Here is a 21,061-nt window from a genome sequence, read left to right on the forward strand (position 1 = left end):
CGCTCGGTCAGGCCTCAAAGCGAGAATTTTCTAGGTATGTTTTTATTTCAGTAGTCCACTCACGTCCCTACCAACTCTGCAAACTTATTTTACACTTTGTTGTACATAAGTTTGGGGGAATGAAGTGGTGGACCGTGAGTTTAGGATTTTTCTTTTTGCTTTAAGTTTTTGTTTTTGTTTTCAATAACCCCGTAGGTGAATTTTGTGTTCTAAAAAATGTTTTTCTTGAATCCATGTCGTGAACTTAACATGAAGAACTTAGAAACACGCATGCTTAGGGACACACATTATATTGAGTTGCCGATGATATTACATTCCATCTATGTTTAAGTCTGGCTTAACGTTTTGATTTGATGGTTTGGTGAAAAGGTGCATAATTAGTGAATTGCTTGTTCGCCTTGAATCATGCTTATACCTTGTGAGGATTTGAGCCTATTATTTCATTCTTGTGTGATTTATCTGCATTCATGTATTTGTTTCTAGAACTTGCTCCTAGTCTTACCTAAGTTTACATAGTGTTTAAGTTGATTTAGGAGGATGATTGGCCATCTTTTCTTAGCCTACTTTTATCCAAAATTTTGACCCTCTCAAATATTCAAAATTTTTCCCTTTGGAGCCAAGTTTGAGCCTTTAAGCCTTTTCTTTGGAAGCCAAAATAATGGGGACAATTCCTTGGGTTAGTTAGTTTTTGCTATCTTATTTGTAAAAGAATTGGAGAGATAAGGGGAAAGTATAAAAGTAGTGTGCTTAATGTAAAGAAAGTACAAGTTGTGAAATTGAGAAAGAATGCAAACATGTGCTTGGTCTTAGAAAAAAAAAGAAAGGATGTGTAAGAAAAAAAAAAGAAAAAGAAAAAAATGTGGAAGGTTGAAAAAAATAATATAGAAAGAAAATCAAAGGATTGGAAAGTGAGTTGAAGGAGATAAATGAAGTGTTAAAAGTGTCTTAGGTTTAGAAAAGTGGAGTTATCTTTACTCTACTTGGGATATTTTTATTTTTAGTCACTTTTTAGCCAAATATTCCTCACCTACCAAAGAGCCTACATTATAACCAAAGATAAAGACCGAAAGGTCTTTTGAAGCTTAATCACATTTAGTAGAGGAGGGAGTAGACTTTGAGCAAGCCTATGATAAACTTTGCATGATGTATGATTTGAGGGCTTATATACACATTACCCTTATACACTTTGAGAGTGGGAGAACACTTCCCATCTTTGGAAGTTTGCCACATGTGAGGGCTTGAATTCAAGGGCTTGATTTCATTGCGTTAATACCTGTTTAAACTGTTCTTCCATCTTTTGAGGCAATTATGATGTCTAATTCTTGTGCATTCCGTGCATCTTTTTGGTGTCTTTATTGTTTTGTTTGAGGACAAACAAAAATGTAAGTTTGGGGGAGTTGATACACTCGGATTTTGCACTGTTTTAAGGCCATTATTTGGTCCGTTTTTTTTGTCAAAGTCACTCTACACGTCCATTATTTGCATATTTTGTCTATTTTGGTATTTTGACGTGTTTTGTGAGAAATGTGCATAATTGAGCCGAAAAAGGGAGCCAAAACGCCAAGTTTGAGAATCTGGAGTCAGACGGCGATGGAACAGACTCTCTGGAGTCCAACGCGGCGACCGCCGGCGAAGGTGCGACGGCCCGCCGGAGAAAGGCGGCGAATCTGAGAAGCCCTAGATTTGTGCCCAGTTTTACCATATTTTGGAGATTTTTTTCCTTCTACAACAAGGCATGGCTTTTCCCTATAAATAAGGCCTCAAGCTTCATCAAAAAGAGAGAACTTCTAATTGCAAAATACTTCATAGAGATCAAGGCTTAGAGTACTTCACTGGTGCAAGGAGTTAGAGCAGGATTTCAAGAACATCAAGAACGACAAGGATTCAACCTACGGGTTTTATTTGCTTTAGTTTTATGTTCAAATTGTCTTCCCTTCAATCTATGTTTTTAGCTTATTCAATTATGTGTAACTAAACTCAGAATTCTAGGGATGTGTTAGTAACGACTTTGGTTATACAAGTTCCGTTTGCTATTTAATATCCGTTTTGTTTTTACTTTGTTTCTTCCCTAAGTTAATCTTGATGCTTCATGATTGAGTGACACAATCGTGTATGATTTAATATAACTTGCTTCATAACTGTGACAGAGTTCTTGCGAGTTAGGTCCACTTAGTAGACACTACAGTTAGCTTCCTTTAAAACGGCACTGTTAATTGAGAGTGAGGACTTTTCAAGGGTCTTAGGAGCTTTTTGGAGTTACGTGTTAGGATTGAAAACCCTAATCTTGTAATCAACGTTTGTTTCGCATGAGCATAATCTAGGTGACTCGTTCTATCAAAGTAATAACTATGCTAGGGTATTGTAGTTGGAATTTTGTATAACCATAACTGTGAACACACATCCCTGGGATTCCCTTATCTCTATTGTCTTTCTCTTGATTTATTTGCTTTTAGTTGATCTATGCTCTTATTTGCTTTTAGTTTTTCAAAAGTTTTCAAAACCCAAATGTTTTTCCAAATAGTAATTGAGTCTCAGTAGAGGATAGACACTTTGTGTTCGTCTTCCCCGTGTTCGATATCCGGTACTGACCTTTAGCTATACTATATATACTCTGTATACTTGCAGGTTTATTTAGTGCTAATAAAAAGTGCATCAATAACCATAACTGTGAACACACATCCCTGGAATTCCCTTATCTCTATTGTCTTTCGCCTGATTTATTTGCTTTTAGTTGATCTATGCTTTTTATTGCTTTTAGTTTTTCAAAAGTTTTCAAAACCCAAATGTTTTTCCAGATAGTAATTGAGTCTTAGTAGAGGATAGAAACTTTGTGTTCGTCTTTCCCGTGTTCGATATCCGGTACTAACCTTTAGCTATACTATATATACTTTGTATACTTGTTGGTGTAGTGGATGTTATATAATGTCGTCCATCAGTATGCATAACTGTTTGTTGGTGTAGTGGATGTTATATAATGTCGTCCATTATTTGATGGAATGTAAACATTACTGTATGAAGTTTTGTGCATTATGTTGTTAGTGACCTTTGGTTCATGCATTACACAATACACTACTGATACATCTCTGTTTCATATTCTGGACAACATCTAAGCAGCGTCGGCTTGATTTTGACGAAGCGGTTGACGATGTTATTCCGAGCGAGTGAAGTTTGCAAGGACTCCGCTCACCTGCGCACATAATACCAGAGGGGGTGTCAACCAGACACATGCGACCAGGTTTTGGAGAGAGAGGCCGAAGAATTTGAACTTTGAACGGTGGATACTTTGTGAATAGGATGTTTTTTTGGAATTGGAACACTGGTTTTTTTTGGTTTTGATAACTTAATGTTGGGAGTGAAAATATAAGACTTGTTGGTTAGCTAGTTGTGAACAATTCTAAGTTTTATGAACTTGTGCAAATCCAGCTTCAATTTTCGTATTAGTTGATTACAGAATTATCTTAAACCCTATAATGGATAAATATTATTGTATAATGTAAAGTCTGACATTAATAATGTAGTATACGAATAAAATAATGTATAAAATTTTATCTAATGTCTAAATTAATCAATATAATTTGACCGGCGAATAACCAACATAATTGATATAAGTCAACTAGTAATGTATGAAATGTAAATAATAATGTATATAATTTAATGGATAATGCACATTACAGTACTACTCGCACTTTATCATATGTAATGGGATCAATAGTGCTCTCAACAGTACTAATCACGTTCACTAAATTATGTGTTTTGTTTAATATAATGTACAATTGTACTAATAATAATGGACAAAATCATATTAATAACGTACTACTCCCTCCGTCGTACAAAGATTGTCCCATTTTTCCATTTTGGTCTGTCCCATTTTTCCATTTTGGTCTGTCCCACAAAGTTTGTCTCATTTCACTTTTTACCATATTTGGTAGTGGACCCCATATTCCACCAACTCATTCTTACTCACATTTTATTATAAAACTAATATATAAAAGTAGGACCCACATTCCACTAACTCATTTCTACTCACTTTCCATTACATTTCTTAAAACTCGTACCCGATCAAAGTGGAACAATCTTTGTGGGACGGAGGGAGTATATGTTAGGAATAATGTAACTGATCTCAGAATCGGGTATAGATAATATATTGCGTAAAACAATGTTATTGTAGCAAATAATGCACAAAAAAAACAAATAATGCATTGTTACTGTGAAAATAATGTATCAAAATGTACAATTGATTAGAATCAGATAATGGATTAACAACAAATTCTTGAGAAGGACGACATCAATTTCTACCAAAATTTATACCAAAATTTATACCAAAATTCTTGAGAAGGACAACATCAATTCTTGAGAAGCACGACTAATACAATAACTTTCTACCAAAATTTATCAATAATAAAAAAAACAGACGTCTTCAATTGAAAAGGGACGACATCAATTTCTTGAGAAGGTCTTCAATGGAGTAAAAACGATGAAGGAGAGAAGAAAGATTGTTCAATTCTCTCAATTTCAACATCTCCATATTCGATCTCAGTTGCTGCGCGAGGAGATCTGAAACGCAATTGTGGAGAAATTGGAAATCGGCGTCATGATTGAATATCTCCACCACTCTTCCTCATGCCTTGTTTGCACATGTAGAAAACAAAATCAATGAAAGATTGCTCCAAAAAACAGTTTTCGACGAGAAACTAGTTTAAGAAGCTGTTTCTACAGCGTTTGTCTTCGAGGTAGAATGACTTCAACGGAGAAAAATGGAGAAAAGATTAGACAGAGAAGAAAGATTGTATGGGATCGTGTAATTCTGTAAAATAACTAATGCAATCTTTTGATGGAGATAATTAAGCAACTTACCATAACCAACTCCAATGTATATACCACTTTAGCCCTCTTCGTTTTTTTTAATGATTGTAATTGTTTTAAACAGCCTTTATTTTCGGCCACATGATCTTGTAAATGGATGGACTAAATTGAGAAGGAAAAAAAATAATAATTAGAAAAAGGATATGAATACAGGGGTGTACTAGTATAACAACTAATTTTAAAGTTACAACGTACATCCAACCACGTGCTGCCACATGGGACGAAAAATGCAATACGCATTTGTAGAAGCTATAAATGAATTTCGGCAGATTGCATTTTTGTTATATGCAGATTGCATTTTTTATTGTTAAGTTTTGCATTTTAGATATTGACTGTTTAAATTGCATTTTATATATAGACGGATTGCATTTTTATATTTGAAAATGCAAAACTTAACAATAAAAAATGCAATTTATGTGAAAATGCAAAACTCAACACTATAAAATGCAATTACATACAACAAAAATGCAATCTGCGAAAATGCATATACAACTAGATTGCATTTTTGTGTATAAAATATTGCATGTTTTGTGCCACATGGCAGTACTAGATTGGATGTACGTTGTGACTCTAAATAAGGGGGCACCCTAGTGCTCCCCTACATCCCTAGATACATATGCAAAAGGATGAAATTTTATAAGTTAACATAACAGTAAGGGCATGGTTTTTTTTACCAGGGGGAAAGTTGTTTAAGTATTTAAGCATTATTATTATTGTTAATAATTATGTTATAAATTAATGAGTGATTAGGAAAATCTTAAAGTTATTTTATATACGTACGTTAAAATATGAGTGGAATATGAGTCTCATTTTTATATATTAGTTTTATAATAAAATGTGAGTGGAATGAATTAGTGATATGTTGGGAGCTAAATGGTAAAAAGTGAAAGTGGACAATTGATAGGGGCATACGAAAATGGCAAAAATGGACAATTAATTGGGGACGAATGGAGTATTTATATAACCTTATTATACGGTTAATCTCGATTTTCCCTAAACCCTTAAATTGAAGTTGACTGATTTGCCCTTATGTAGGCTATAATTATCTGTATAAATTTAAATACATGCTCATTGCAACATTAAGTAATTTTATTATCAATAGACAATATGTCTAAAGCAATAATGATGCTCAATTTAAATAATGTAAATAGCCCCATCCAATAATGTAAGTTAACAATGAAGTTAATGTAAAAAAAAAACCACACGATACCAACATTTCCTCTTGCTGTTACGCTTCTCTTTGCCTATATCCGGGTCTTTGTCTGGGCATGTTCTTGAATCATGATGAACATTCGGGAACAACCGATGCTGCATACATAAAACAAAACAGTCAACGAAATAGGACAATATTGAATTACATATGCGCAATAATGTAAATCTATAGTTATGAAAATGAAAATCACTCCAATTCAGTAATTTATAGTTACTAACTGGCTTGAATAATATGTTACCTAGCTGGGACACAATGACACAGTTTGATATAAAAAAACTGTTAAATTACCCAAAAAAATGAAATACATTATACATATACCAAGTAACATTACGTGCATCATATTCCTGTGTTTCCGTCGAACTCCTTCAAACATGACGCAATTATATTGTATGCAAGATACTCATATATTGTCGTGCAAATACAAAAGACATTAATCGCAAAACAAAAACAAATTACGCTATTCATTAATATTCTGATGAATAGTAATTTTCAAAATTGCAACAACTTTTAGAACGTAAATTCAATATAAAAATCGAACGGATAATAATTACTTGCATTCTTCCATTGTTAATATCAACAAAATACTCTTGAGATGTCAAAGGATGGCGCAGAGCTTCTTACTCTGGTTGTGTTTATGTTTATGAAAAATATATCTCAAGAGAAAAAGTATTCCGTGATTTTGTTTCATTTACATAAAATAAATCTTGCTAATAAGAAGAAGGCGCGAATCATGGAAAATTTAAAACTGTCAAAATATACAATTCCATTTGATATATGTATTTGGCGGGCGATATTTGTATATACATTGGCTCAAAGTTCTGAGAGGTAAAGGCCATTTAATTATATTAAAAATTAAACAAAGCACAAATCAAGGGGATAAACTGTTGACGACACGAGCCTTAGGAAATCACCACGCCCAAGGCAGCCCGAGCCTCGCCCACGGTATACCAGTGATGCCCCGAGTCGCTACTCATATGTTTAGCCAATGGAATAGTATTTATCATTATTTATAATAAAATAATTTTTTTATTATTAAGTCGAACATAATTATAAGCTCATTTCTTGTTTATCATGTTTTTTTTTTTTTATTCGAATCGCAAAAGAGAGTACAACTTCATAGACCTTTAAATCTTTCGAATTGAAATATAAGAGCTTCAAAAGTTGTATGGATTGGTCCAAATAGAAATATAGATTTATAAGTACTGACAAATCGAAGAAAGGTTAAATTATGCAATTGATTCGCTGGTCCAAAAATGTTATTAATTAGCATCAGAAACGATGCTGTCTGGGTTACATTAAATTAAATATTGTATGATTAACTAGATCAGTTTAATTAAACATAGATTGGCTAGCTAGGTCTTTGGAAATACTAGTATAAATAGACATGCATTCTCTCCAAATAAATCATCAAATATCAAACCATGGCTTCTCTTCAATCCTCCTTCGCGGTTCTCTACACCACCCCTAAACCCCGCAATTCCGCCTTCATGAAACCCTCGAGGGCGAGGGTTTCATGCAACGGTGGCGAGAGCGGGGGCGGCCGTCTAGACCGCAGAAACATGCTCTTTGGGCTTGGCGGTCTGTACGGCGCAAGCAGCCTCGTCGGTGGCCGTAAAGCCGAGGCCGACCCGCTCCAACCTCCTGATATAAGCTTTTGCGACCACGAAGGCACAACTACTACTGTAAGCGGCAGGGTGGTTCATCTCGACACCGACTGCTGCCCGCCTGATAGGAGTGAAAGGCCAATGGAAGTGATGAGCACGAGGAGTGCTCTCGCTGCTGCAGCTAAATATACCAACTAACACCACAGATTGTAAATGCAGAACAAGAGAGAACGAGCAATTTTTATTGATAGGAAAATAAGGAAATGATAATCCTCCGCAGAGGCCTACGACCAAGTCGTCCAAAACAATTGATCTCTCCAAGATATTCTGGACTCCCTAGTTTACAATTATTTATACTGAATAATAGAAACTACTAGAATGCATAAAAATAGGAATCCCAATATTTGCTCGATCTACTCCTTTCCAGCGCCTACTTCCAGATTTTTCTCCTTTGAACCAACTGCCTCCCTACTTCCTCGGCGGCTGTATACCTTCCAGCCGTTGACCGTATCAACTGCCCCGGTCGTCGAAACAGCCTTGTCCGCAAGGCTGAAAAATGGAAACTGGCCTCTAACATCCGCCACATCCATCCAAGTGGCTTCATCATCCTCTAATCCGTACCATTTAATGAGGACCTAGTCGACAGTTTCTCCATCCCGTGAGTCAGTACGCCTTGCTAGCACCTTGTCGGGAATGAATGGAGGGTCAGCATTGACGAGGCCGTCAGGGAGCGTTGCCTCTACTGGTGCATTCCCAATGGCACGTTTGAGGAGCGAAACGTGGAACACCGGGTGGATGCGGGTCGAGTCGGGAAGCTGCAGGCGATAAGCCGTCGCACCAATGCGAGCTTCGACCCGAAATGGCCCAAAGAAACGAGGTGCCAACTTCCTGTTGCGGGCAGTGAAAAGTGAGGATTGACGGTGGGGCCGGAACCTCAGATAGACCATGTCGCCCACACTGAATTCGACGTCCCGGCGCTGCTTGTTTGCGGCCACTGTCATTCGCTCCTGGGCCCGCCCTAAATGATGGCGCAGCAGCTCCAACACCTCATCGCGAGAGCGAAGAGTGTCTAGAACGGACTGTGCCCGAATCTCTCCTGGAAGAAAGGCGTGCAAGGTGGGTGGAGGGCGACCGTAGACCACCTCGAACGGGGTCATGCCCGAAGCTGAGTGGGCGCTTGTGTTGTAGCAGTATTCCGCCCACGCTAGCCATTTGTTCCACTGCTTCGGCCGGTCAGATGAAAAGCAGCGCAGGTACGTCTGCAAGCACCGGTTTAACACCTCCGTCTGGCCATCCGTTTCGGGATAATAGGCGGAACTCATCTTAAGCTTAGTTCCTGTGGCACGAAACAACTCCTTCCAAAAAGCGCTGAGGAAGATAGGGTCGCGATCCGACACGATCGACCTAGGAATTCCATGAAGGCGAACCACCTCGCTTGTGAATAGTTCCGCCACCTGCCGGGCCGTGAAGGGGTGTCTAAGGCCGATGAAGTGAGCGTATTTAGAAAGGCGGTCGACGATGACGAAAATGCAGTGCTCTCGGCAGCCCTGAAACAAAATCCATGCTGATATCCTCCCAAATCCGATCCGGAATCGGCAAGGGCTGCAGGAGACCGGCTGGAGATTTGGTCTCGGTCTTATGCCTCTGACACGTCGCGCATGCTGCGATGAAATTTGTGACTTGCTTAATCATACCGGGCCAATAGACGTTCGAGGCAATCCGGCGATATGTACGGTAAGCTCCCGAGTGTCCCCCCGTAGGTGTAACATGGAATTCAGCAAGTAACTTTGGTATCCAAGGAGAACGGGTGGGACCACTATCCTTCCTTTGTAGAACAGAGTACCGTGGACCAGCTCGTAATGAGGGGAAGTTGGCTGGCCGGCTTCCAAGGCAGCTTTGATCTTAGCGAGGGCTGGATCGGTAGGCAGCGTCGCCTGGATTGTTGACCACTCTGGCCATGATGGGATCGAGATGGCCGAGAGTTCCAACGCCTCCTCGTCTCGACGAGAGAGCGCGTCGGCTGCCTTATTCAATTTGCCTTCCTTGTATACTATGGTGAAGTCGTAGCCTAATAGCTTTGCTGCCCAATTTTGTTGCGCTGGAGTAGCTAAAGGGTGGGCTAGTAGTTGGCGCAGACTACGCTGATCCGTGTGAACGACGAAGCGGCGACCCAACAAGTAAGGGCGCCAATGATGGATGGCAAGGACGAGGGCCATGAGTTCCTTCTCGTAGGCTGATTTGACTAACCAACGAGCGGATAAAGTCTTGCTGAAATAGGTCACCGGTTGACGCTCTTGCATTAAAACTGCCCCAAGACCCCGGCCCGAGGCGTCACACTCAATCACAAACTCCTTAGTGAAATCTGGCATCCGGAGGAGAGGTGCCGATGTCAACGCTGATTTGAGAGAGTCGAAGGCGGAGGCCGCTGCCTTCGGCCAAGTCCAGGCTGTTTTGGGTTGAGGTGCCAGGCTTCCTCAGGAGTTCCGTCAGTGGGGCTGCAATCTTGCCGTAGTCTCGGATAAAACGACGGTAGTATCCTGTTAGCCCAAGGAACCCCCGAACACTCTTTAAGGATGTCGGAGTTGGCCAGCGGAGGACTGCCGAGATCTTGGCAGGGTCCATTTTAACTCCTTCAAAGGACACGATGTGGCCAAGATACTCAACGTTGTCTCGACCTAGAAGACACTTCTTTGCGTTGGCGACGAGGGCATGGTCATGCAGGGTCCCGAAAACCTGGCGGAGGTGGCGCATATGATCTGCCCATGTCGCGCTATAGACGAGGATGTCGTCAAAAAACACCAAGACAAATTTTCGAAGTGCTGGTCGGAAGATGTCGTTCATCAGACTCTGGAATGTTGTCGGAGCGTTGGTGAGGCCGAACGGCATAACCAGGAATTCGTAATGGCCGGAGTGGGTGCGAAAAGCCGTTTTAGGCACGTCGTTGGTCGCCACCCTAATCTGGTGGTATCCAGCTTTTAGGTCGATTTTGCTGAACCACTTGGCCCCATGTAATTCGTCAAGTAATTCCTGTATCACTGGAATAGGGTACTTGTCAGGTACCGTCCGTTTGTTGAGTTCCCTGTAGTCCACGCAAAACCTCCAAGAACCATCTTTCTTGCGAACGAGGAGGACCGGGCTAGAGAAAGGCTAGTGCTTGGCTGAATCACCCCGGAACTCAGCATCTCGGCGACGAGCTTCTCCATTTCATCTTTCTGCAAGTGATTGTACCGATACGGGCGAACAGAAACAGGGTTAGTACCTGGAAGGAGGGGTATCTGGTGGTCAATGCGGCGGCGGGGAGGTAGTCCTGCGGGCTCCCGTGTGACTGCCGGAAATTTCTCAACCAATTTCAGCAGTTGCGACCGAGCTGCCGAGGATAGGGCCTTGCTGATCCCAAAAGGCTCCGCCACAACCTCCTTCTCAATTGCATGGAGGACCCAACAGCAGTCCCCTTCCTCGAGGCAACGGAGGTCTTGGGTGGAGCAAGCCCGGCGCATGAGTGATGGATCACCCCTGAGCGAGATGGGGCGTCCGTTGATTGCGAAATCCATGGACGACCGCTGCCAATTTGCCATAACGTAACCGAGGGAGGCCAGCCATGAGACACCCATAATTACGTCAATGTTCCGGAGGGGACAGACGTAGCAGGACACCACAAACTCCTCATTCTCCAATGTCAGTGGCACGCCCCTGCAAATCCCCGCTGCGCGACGTGTGGTACCATCCCCCAGCACCACTGAGTAGGGTGATGTGGGCGTAACTGGCAGCTGGAGCCGTTGGGCGCATAATTCTGATATAAAACAGTAGTTTGCGCCGCTATCGACCATCACCTTAACCTGTTGAGATGCGATTTTCCCAAATAGCTTCATTGTGTTCGTCGTGTCTAGGCCGTTCAAGGATAGAGCAGATAGCTGGGGTTCAACCTCTGTCTCCAACACTTTGATTCCTCGAGCTCAGAGTCGGTGGGCGTTTCTTCCTCCTCATCGCAAATCAGAACGTTGAGAGTCCTAGGGGGACATCTATGGGCTGGGCCGAACTTCAGGCCGCACTTGACACAGGTACCTGCTGCGATGTGCCGCCTATATTCCTCCGGAGATACGTTCCGGAAGCGTTTGGATACCGGCTTTGAAGAGCCAGATGAGTGAGAGGGGTTTTGTGAGTAGCCCTTTGAGAAAGAGCGAGTCGATTGGGCTGTGTATGTGTGCGCCTGGGAGGATGATTGAGAAGGCGCTGAACGCGGGGGCTGAGTGGACGCCATCGTGTCGATGTCTAGCGCTAACTCGACCGCATCTTCATAAGTAGTGATTTTAGCGGCCTTCATTTGTAGACGGACCTCAGGTCGAAGTGCTGCCATAAAAAATCCCAAGTATTGCTGACACGAGATGTCCGGAACCTGTGCGAGGCGCGCCTCAAAAGCAGCCACGAAATCTGTCAGAGAACCAGTGTGGCGGACTGCAGCGAATGCTTCATATTCATTCAATGCCCCATTGCCTCCAAAGCGTTTCATCAACTCCCTTGCAAACCGAGCCCACGGCAGATCCGGAACTCGTTGTCGCAACAACTGGTACCAAGGGAGGGCAGCGCCTGCCAGAGCTACCATTGCGATGCCTACCCGGTCCTCGGAGGGGGTTTCCGAGATCAGAAAACATTGCTCCGCCCGTGCGAGCCATGCGAGGGCGTCCGGACCATCAAAAGTTGGCATGGGTGACGCCGAAACACCGCCCGCGGATGCCGACTTTGGCCCCCGATTCATTGAGGTGGATCCGTCCTCATGTCCGGCAGTCCCCTTAAGTTTGAGTGAAGCGAAACCCTCGCGCATCTCCTGAAGCATGGCGGTCAGTTCTGATCGTACCTCCGTCACTTGGTCATCGGTGCGGCGGAATTGGGCATTCAGTTCCTTCACCGCCGCATCCAACAAGAGCCTACCATGTTCCAAATCCTCCGTAGCCTTCTCCAATTCGTCCAGTCGCGTGTCCGATCGAGAGTTCACCATTGTTCACCGCACCAATTGATAGGAGTGAAAGGCCAATGGAAGTGATGAGCACGAGGAGTGCTCTCGCTGCTGCAGCTAAATATACCAACTAACACCACAGATTGTAAATGCAGAACAAGAGAGAACGAGCAATTTTTATTGGTAGGAAAATAAGGAAATGATAATCCTCCGCAGAGGCCTACGACCAAGTCGTCCAAAACAATTGATCTCTCCAAGATACTCTGGACTCCCTAGTTTACAATTATTTATACTGAATAATAGAAACTACTAGAATGCATAAAAATAGGAATCCCAATATTTGCTCGATCTACTCCTTTCCAGCGCCTACTTCCAGATTTTTCTCCTTTGAACCAACTGCCTCCCTACTTCCTCGGCGGCTGTATACCTTCCAGCCGTTGACCGTATCACCGCCCTTCACCGATAAGGTCGAAGAACACATGTTCCCGTTGATTCCGGAGACACCACGGGTTAGGCCCGCGGCTCACAGGATGACGCCTGAATACTTAGCCAAGTACAAGCTAGCCATCCAGAAGATGAAGGAGCTGGACACCACGGACCCTGACGATCCGCGCGGGTTCACACAGCAAGCCAACGTCCACTGCGCTTACTGCAATGGCCCCTATGATCAAGTCGGCTTCCCCAACCTCGATATCCAGGTTCACAACTCCTGGATATTCTTCCCTTTCCACAGGTAAATCCATAGGGTTCCATCCTAAAACAAATACTCCCTCTGTCCACGATTATTTGACACCACTACTTTTGGTAGTGGACTTCGTATTCTATTAACTTATCACACTTACATTTTATTACTCTCATTGTCCCACCATAAGAGTCACATTTCACTTTTACCATAAATGATAAATAAGCCTCACATTCCACTAACCACTTCACTCCCATTCTGTTATAAAATCAATATAAAAAGTGGACCCCATTTTCCACAACCCACTATTCTTTGAATTTCTTAGCCTACACCAAATGTAACTACTATTGTGGGACGGAGGGAGTACTACAAAACTAATACTCTATATATAAAACTATAACTCACATTCCACTAACTTTTTCAACACACTTTCCACTATATTTCTTATAGTTGTCTATGTTTTTTGTTGAAATAGGTGGTACCTGTATTTCTTCGAGAGAATCTGTGGTGAACTCATCGGAGATCCCACCTTCGCCCTGCCCTACTGGAACTGGGACCACCCCGATGGCATGTACATGCCCAAACCCTTCACCGAGGCCTACTCGCCCCTCTACGACTGCAACCGCAACCAAACGCATTGGGGAGACGCCCTTGTCGACCTTTACCTCTTTGATGAAGGAGCGAGTGTCGATGCTAATCTTAACCAAATGCAACAGGAAATGATTGTTCAAGGTGACACCGCCCTCAACTTCATGGGCACACCGTACAGGGCCGGAGATCCGCCACACGGAGTTCCCCTTGGCGGGACATCCGAGCGCGGATCCCACATTGCCCTCCATGTCTGGACCGGAAACCCCCAAAATCCTTTCCACGAAAACATGGGGAACTTCTACTCTTCAGGAAGGGACCCCCTTTTCTACTGCCATCACGCAAACGTTGACAGAATGTGGACCATCCGGAACGACCTCCACCCCACAGTACCGTCCATCGATGATCCCGATTTCCTAAACGCGGCCTTCTTGTTCTACAACGAGAAGAAGAAACTTGTCAAAGTCAAAGTCAGCGACTGCTTAAACTATAAAAACATGGGATACGAGTATGAAGCCAGCGATATTAGCCCATGGCTCAACTACGTGCCACCTCGGAGAGAAATCCCGGCAAATGTCCAAGAACTCGCGAAAACGGCGCAGGCTACAAAACAAGCTTTCCCTGCCACTCTCGCCGAGACTATAAGGGTTGATGTTGCCAAACCATCTAAAGGGAAGGCCGACGAGGTGCTCGTGATCGAGGGCATTGTCACCTACAGCAACGACGAGCTCATTGGGTTCGATGTCTACGTCAATGATGACGAAAACAGTAAGGATGGCCCTGTTAGTCCAGAGAGAGCCGGAGGCTTCACGCAGATACCACACAGGTCAAGGACTGCTGAGGCCCCCAGCGACCTCAGAATCGTCTTGACGGAACTCTACAAGAACATTAATATTGCGGATGATGATGACATTGTAGTCGTCACTGTCGTTTCCCGCTACAATGGTGGCGCTGTTACCATTGGTGGGATTAAGATCCTTCCCCGTGTTCCTGCCGCTTAGGCCATTCGCCGATCTTTCCCAGTTTGTGCTTTTGCTTTGTGATCAATCACCCTTTGTTGTTTGAAGTTGAATGTTTCCAATAACAGCGCATTTTTGGCGCTGCTTTCTTTGTATTTTCCATGTACCAGGGTGCTTAATGAAGAATCATTTCCTTTAGTTAATACATGTCTTTCTATTATCTGTTACTATTATGATTGTTGGGGAGTTGTACGAATTTTGCGGAAGAAAGAGCAAACCCGAGTTGAGGTGCTAACGGAGTCAACTTTGCCGTGGCTGGTTCCACCGTGTTGCGTTGGCTGCTCATATGTAACGAATCCGGTGACGGAAGTATTTATAGATCTCGGACCCTGCTGGATTTGACTGGGGAAATAATCAATAAAGAAAATCCGAGAAGGTTTAATTAACCCTAATTATAATAAGTTCGAAATTACACCAAAAATATTATAAAAACAAATACTCTCTCCATCCCTGTCCCACTCATAGATCGTGACTAATGGATTCTCGAGCTTCTAGATCTGGTTTTTGGTTTAATCGGCTGCGGAGATGAAGATGGAGGAGGAGCTGTGGATTCTAGTGATTGTTCCTGCTCCGGTTGTTGGAGGTGGCCAAGAATTTCCATGGCATATTCGAGGAGATTGAGCTGTGGAGGGACAGTGAAGCCGTTGGAGAGGAGGAAGGCTTCGAGGGAGGAGATGGTGTCGTGGTGGACGACGCCGCCGTTGTGTCGGATGGTTTGCATAATGTCGAGGGCAGAGCTGTTGTCAAGGCCGGAGGTGGGCTCGTCGAGGAGGAGGATGGCGGGATCTTCGTGCAGGACGCTGAGGCCGATGGAGAGAAGACGAGAGAAAGTGATTATTTTTTCTATTTTATTTTAATTTAATAAATCATGGATTAATATTTTAATTCAGTCAAAATTACACTTAATCGTCTGTTGACCGTCAGTTTTTTACGGAACCATAAAAAAATGACCACTCCAGCGACGATTTAATTTGTTTAGGAGTCGGTTTTCAAAAAGTAAATGTCATGGACTAACTTCGTATTTTAGCTATATGTTTAAGACCAAAAATGGACTTATGTCTTAGTTTTACAATAAAATGTGAGTAAATGAATTAGTGTAACGAGGGATCCACTACCCAAAATGATGAAAGTGGAATATGATATACTTTGTGGCACGGACAGAAACGAAAATAAGCGACGAACTTTTTGGGACATATGAGTGTGACAGACTGCACACATATTAAATTATTCCATATCTTAAGAGGCTCGACATTGAGAAATTAGTCTAATATTTACTGCGCATCAGCAAGAATGTTAGTCTAATGATGAGAGACTACTTGTTATGCGTTCAACTACTTTTAGTTCAGCAATTCTTTAAGTATGTTTGTAGTACTTTTCAGGGAGCAAAATGACACATTCTACCCCCAATAGCATATGTTTATAGGAGCAAATGTTCTTTTACCTTTGAATTTATTTACTTTCATCTTTTATATTGTACATTTAATTAGTTTATAGCTCATTTGTCACACCATAATCTCAATTTATCATTTCAATCAAAATTCAATCACATAACCGTTAAATACTACTCCAAACGAAGCTACAATCTTGCAATAATTGTAATTTTAGGGATAATAATTAAACATGTTGTCTGAACATCATACTCGAAGGCTGGATTCTGAGGGGAGGCACTGTCTGTGACCAACATCCTAGTCTGATCAGGGTTCCCAAACAACCCCGACTCAGACTTCTTAAACGCCCTATCCGTGCCACCGCGCATCATCAACATTCTAGGATGAGGCATCAGAGCGCCAGAGACATCACCCCACCAGTCCGGGTTTCTAACGTACCACTCCACCGTCCTCCTCAATCCGTCCTCCCAAGCGGTCCTCTCAGCCCACCCCAAACCCCTCAGCTTCTCGTTGTCAAGGAAATACCTCTGATCATTGTACGGCCTATTCTCCACGAACAGAACGCACTTTTGAGCATCCTTGTTAAACATCTTGCATATATCTCGTGCAACGTCGATAACCCTTCTCTCCCACTTCGTCCCAATGTTGTACACATGCCCGATTTCTCCTCTACGGAGCACCACCTCAAAAGCATCCGCAACATCCTCACAATACAGATAACTGCGCAAATTAGAGCCGTCGCCATGGATAGGCAGAGGCTCCCCCCTCAATGCCAAAAGGATGAACTTGGGAATCAACTTCTTGGGGAACTGGCTCGGGCCATAGACATTGTTCCCACAAGTCGTGATCACAGGCAATCCGTAACATCTACCGTACGCCATGACAAGCATCTCCGCCCCTGCCTTGGTGGCAGAGTAAGGGTTCGTGGGGAGCATCCGAGCCGCCTCGTCCTTGCCAACGGCAGCGCCCTCGTCCGTCTCCCAATACACCTCGTCAGTGCTGACGTGGATGAACCTCCTTATCCCCCTGGAGGCCCTGCAGGCCTCCAGGAGGACGTGAGTGGCGCAGACGTTGCTCTTGGTGAAGTCAAAGCTGTTTCCGAACGAATTGTCGATGTGAGTCAGGGCAGCAAAGTGCATGACTGTGTCGATGTTCTAAGCGACGACAAGGCGGTTCACGAGGCTAGCATCACCGGTGTCGCCCTTGACAAACTTGAAGTTGGGAGAGGAGTAATTGGATGGGTGTAGATTTTTCAGATTGGAGCAGTAATCGAGTTTGTCGAGAACGATGATGTTGTATTCGGGATGGTTTCGTACGAGCCTATTCGCAACGTGCGATGCAACAAATCCAGCGGCCCCGGTGATGAGGATGTTTTTGGGAGTAAACGTCGACGTTTTTTTCATTCTGCAGCAAATTAAAGTGCACAAATCAACCTGAAATCTAAATGTTCACTTAAGCCATAGACGAAATCAAGCTTAGTTAGGATTAAGCATGGTTAAATTACATGATTTTGATTCGAAATCGAACACAACGAAGCAAAGACAATGAATTCTCAAACAGATCTAGCTAGCAAAATGGATCGGAAATGAAGCAAATGAGATCATGGAAAGCAAAACATACATATTGGAGTTGCTCGGATCAGATTCTGTGGAATGAGAAAAGAATAAAAACAATCAAAAAATGTCCTCGAAAACAAGAGGAAATGGTTTAGAGCAAGAAGAAAATGTTGAGTATTTATCTTTGGGCCACCACTATTTATTCACAGGATCTCGGCGGATTTGTGCAAATTATCTTTTCCTTCTTTTTGTTTGTTTAATTTTAGAAAGGAAGTAATCTATCTATCTATCTATACATATATAAAAGGCGAGTTTTGGCCTTACTTTTAAATATTTATAAATTTTGGGTATAAATTTAAATAACTACAAATTTTGGGGGAAATTCATGATTATCATTGCAGTTACAAGTTCATGATTATCATTTCAGTTACAATCATAAATGTTAATATGGTGTAGACTCTATCATTAAAATACAAGGTTATAATTCATAGTAGGAGTTACGTATATTTAAAGAATTACCATCATTACAAATTAAATACACAAAAGTCATAAGTTTATTGGACGTGAAAGTTTTATTTTATACTATTCCATATTTTATACTCCCTCCGTCCACGAAAATTTATCCCAGTTTTCCATTTCCGTCCGTCCCCCAAAATTTGTCCCATTTCACTTTTACCATTTTTGGTAGTGGGCCCCATATTCCACTAACTCATTCCTACTCATATTTTATTATAAAACTAATACTTTAAAAGTAGGACCCACAATCCACTAATTTTTTCAACTCACTTTTCATTACATTTCTTAAAACCCGTGCCCGGTCAAACCGGGACGAATTTTCGTGGACGGAGGGAGTAGTATACTATTAAGTACCCCTTCCCACAAAGATAGTCTCACTTTGACCAGGCACGGGTTTTAAGAAATATAATGTAAAGTGAGTTGAAAAAGTTGGTGGGATGTGGATCCTACTTTTAAAGTATTAGTTTTATAATAAAATGTGAGTAAGAATGAGTTGGTGGAATATGGGGTCCACTTCCAAAAATGGTAAAAGTGAAATAAGACAAATTTTGTGGGACGGACGAAAATGAAAAAATGGAACAATCTTTGTGGGACGAAGGAAGTAGTACATAATAAAGGTTTATTCGACAATTAACATTAAAAAGAATAGTAAATATTACATTGGATTTGTCACCATATTTAATTAATTCATAAACATGCACTCATCTACTTGAATGACTGAAAAAGTAGTGCTATATTGTAGATCGTTAAGGAAGGTTTATTAAGAATATTGACGGCCGCTACACTAATTCAAAAAATTTGTAAACATTTGTAAAAGTAATAAAATAGTGATTGCAACTATGTAATACGACTCATATGAATATTTATATTATAATAATCCCAATAATTCATAGGAAACATAATTGATTGTTATTGCAATGTTTACGTTTATGATGATTTCTCAATATTTTATGTCTATAAATACGTAGCATTTTTAAGATTATAATTCACTTCTTCGTTCTTTCTTTGCATCACATTTTTTTTTTTTTTTTAGAAATAAGGAATTCACCTTCTTTAATGAGCTATAACGTAGCATTATTTTAGCATTCATTCAAGTATGGTGCGTGCATGTTTACGAATTAATTAAACATGGAGACAAATCCAATGTAATCTCATTGGAATGCATTTTCCCAGAGTGAATCTCCTACTCCACATTCCCTACTCCATCCCTAATACGCCTCTCACAACATAATAAAATAATCTTATAATATGTAAGTGATGGCTAAGTGTGATAGTATTATAAGATTATTTTATTATGTTGTGAGAGGTGTATTAGGGATGGAGTAGGAAATGTGGAGTAGGAGATCCATTCCGGCATTTTCCACGATCCCATCATGATGATCTAACACCTAGCAATACCAAATCAGTCATTAGAGTCCGGTGTGTGCATCCGGTGATGTAACGGCTCCAAAACTGTTTTTCATTAATAGACCCTAATCCGAAAGGTTGAAAATTTAGTCAATAAAATATTTACTATTCATTTAATTTATAAAAATGAATTGTATTCAAAGAGTCATATTCCAACCGAGAAGAATGCCAAAGAACACTAAATTTCTATAAATTTGACCATTTGGAGCAGTGAAATTCACTGACTCACCATGTTTCACATAGGTTTATATGGATAGAAACTCTCCATTTCGTAGGAACTATAAATATTGGTATTTGGTATCTAAAAATTTACTCACTTACTACTTTATTTTTCATGGATAGGCGTCTGTAGTTCCAGTTGCTCGAGTTCTTGCAAGAGGAAGGGTCGTATCTTAAGAGAAGAGTGAGCTTCTCAACCATACAAATTCTCTACCGAAATGAAGATATTCCTAAGGGTGTGTATTATTATTTTTTTGTGTTTGTAAAATATATCCGGCTCGAGTTCTCAACCATAAAAAGCAAGAACTATACACACACAATTTTTTTTGGAGAACTGCGGTTCGAAACTGAATCCGCAGCCGAATCAAATGGACCGTGCATAGCACGGGTATGATACTAGTGAGTATAAAATGTAAGATGTGTGATGATCAATTTGACCTTACATAGGAGTATAATTTTATACTCCCTCCGTTCCAGAGTAATAGAACATTTCATTTTCTGCACTCATTTTGAAAAAAAGATACTTCCCTCCGTCCCGGATAATTCGGGTCACTTTGACCGAGCACGGGTTTTAAGAATTGTAATGAAAAGTGGGTTGAAAAAGTTAGTTAAATGTGGGTCCTACCTTTATAAATTAGTTTTATAATAAAATGTGAGTAGGAATGAGTTAGTGGAATATGGGGTCCACTACCAAAAATGGTAAAAGTGAAATGAGACAAATTATGTGGGACGGACCGAAATGGAAAACTGAGACGAATTATCCGAGACGGATGGATTATTAAATAGTAAAAGTGGAGAGTGAGTAAAGTAAGAGAGAGAATATCATAGATAAGAGTCTTATCTACATTATTTTCTCTCTTATTTTACTTTTTCTCCAATTTAACTATTTATAATTATTTTTTTTAAATGAATGTGCAAAACCGCAAAAGACCCCAAGTTATTTATTTTATGCTTTTAATTTAATTTTATTAAATTAATCAATGTGTACTGGTTGTTAGTATTATGTTTCATTGATTTATTTTATTGAATTTTATTTTTATTTAAAATACAAATAA

The 21,061-nt window shown here is 41.2% G+C and overlaps 1 protein-coding gene and 2 pseudogenes across 1 annotated transcript; 1 reads left to right on the plus strand and 2 right to left on the minus strand.

The window, feature by feature from the left end:
- Positions 1–7,497: 7,497 nt before the first annotated feature.
- LOC125188923 (polyphenol oxidase I, chloroplastic-like) lies at positions 7,498–14,902 on the plus strand. Its single transcript, XM_089064881.1, has 3 exons — positions 7,498–7,797; positions 13,081–13,364; positions 13,789–14,902. Exons 1-3 carry the CDS (start codon positions 7,498–7,500, stop codon positions 14,900–14,902), a joined length of 1,698 nt encoding a protein of 565 aa, XP_088921007.1.
- LOC148931776 (uncharacterized) lies at positions 10,451–12,673 on the minus strand (annotated as a pseudogene).
- A 490-nt stretch (positions 14,903–15,392) lies between the features above and the next one.
- On the minus strand, positions 15,393–17,711 carry LOC125188933 (trifunctional UDP-glucose 4,6-dehydratase/UDP-4-keto-6-deoxy-D-glucose 3,5-epimerase/UDP-4-keto-L-rhamnose-reductase RHM2 pseudogene; annotated as a pseudogene).
- Positions 17,712–21,061: the final 3,350 nt, after the last annotated feature.

This window comes from Salvia hispanica, chromosome 2, assembly GCF_029641045.1.
Source record: "Salvia hispanica isolate PSC_SH4W2 chromosome 2, Shi_PSC_v1, whole genome shotgun sequence".
NCBI classification, from domain to species: Eukaryota; Viridiplantae; Streptophyta; class Magnoliopsida; order Lamiales; family Lamiaceae; genus Salvia; species Salvia hispanica.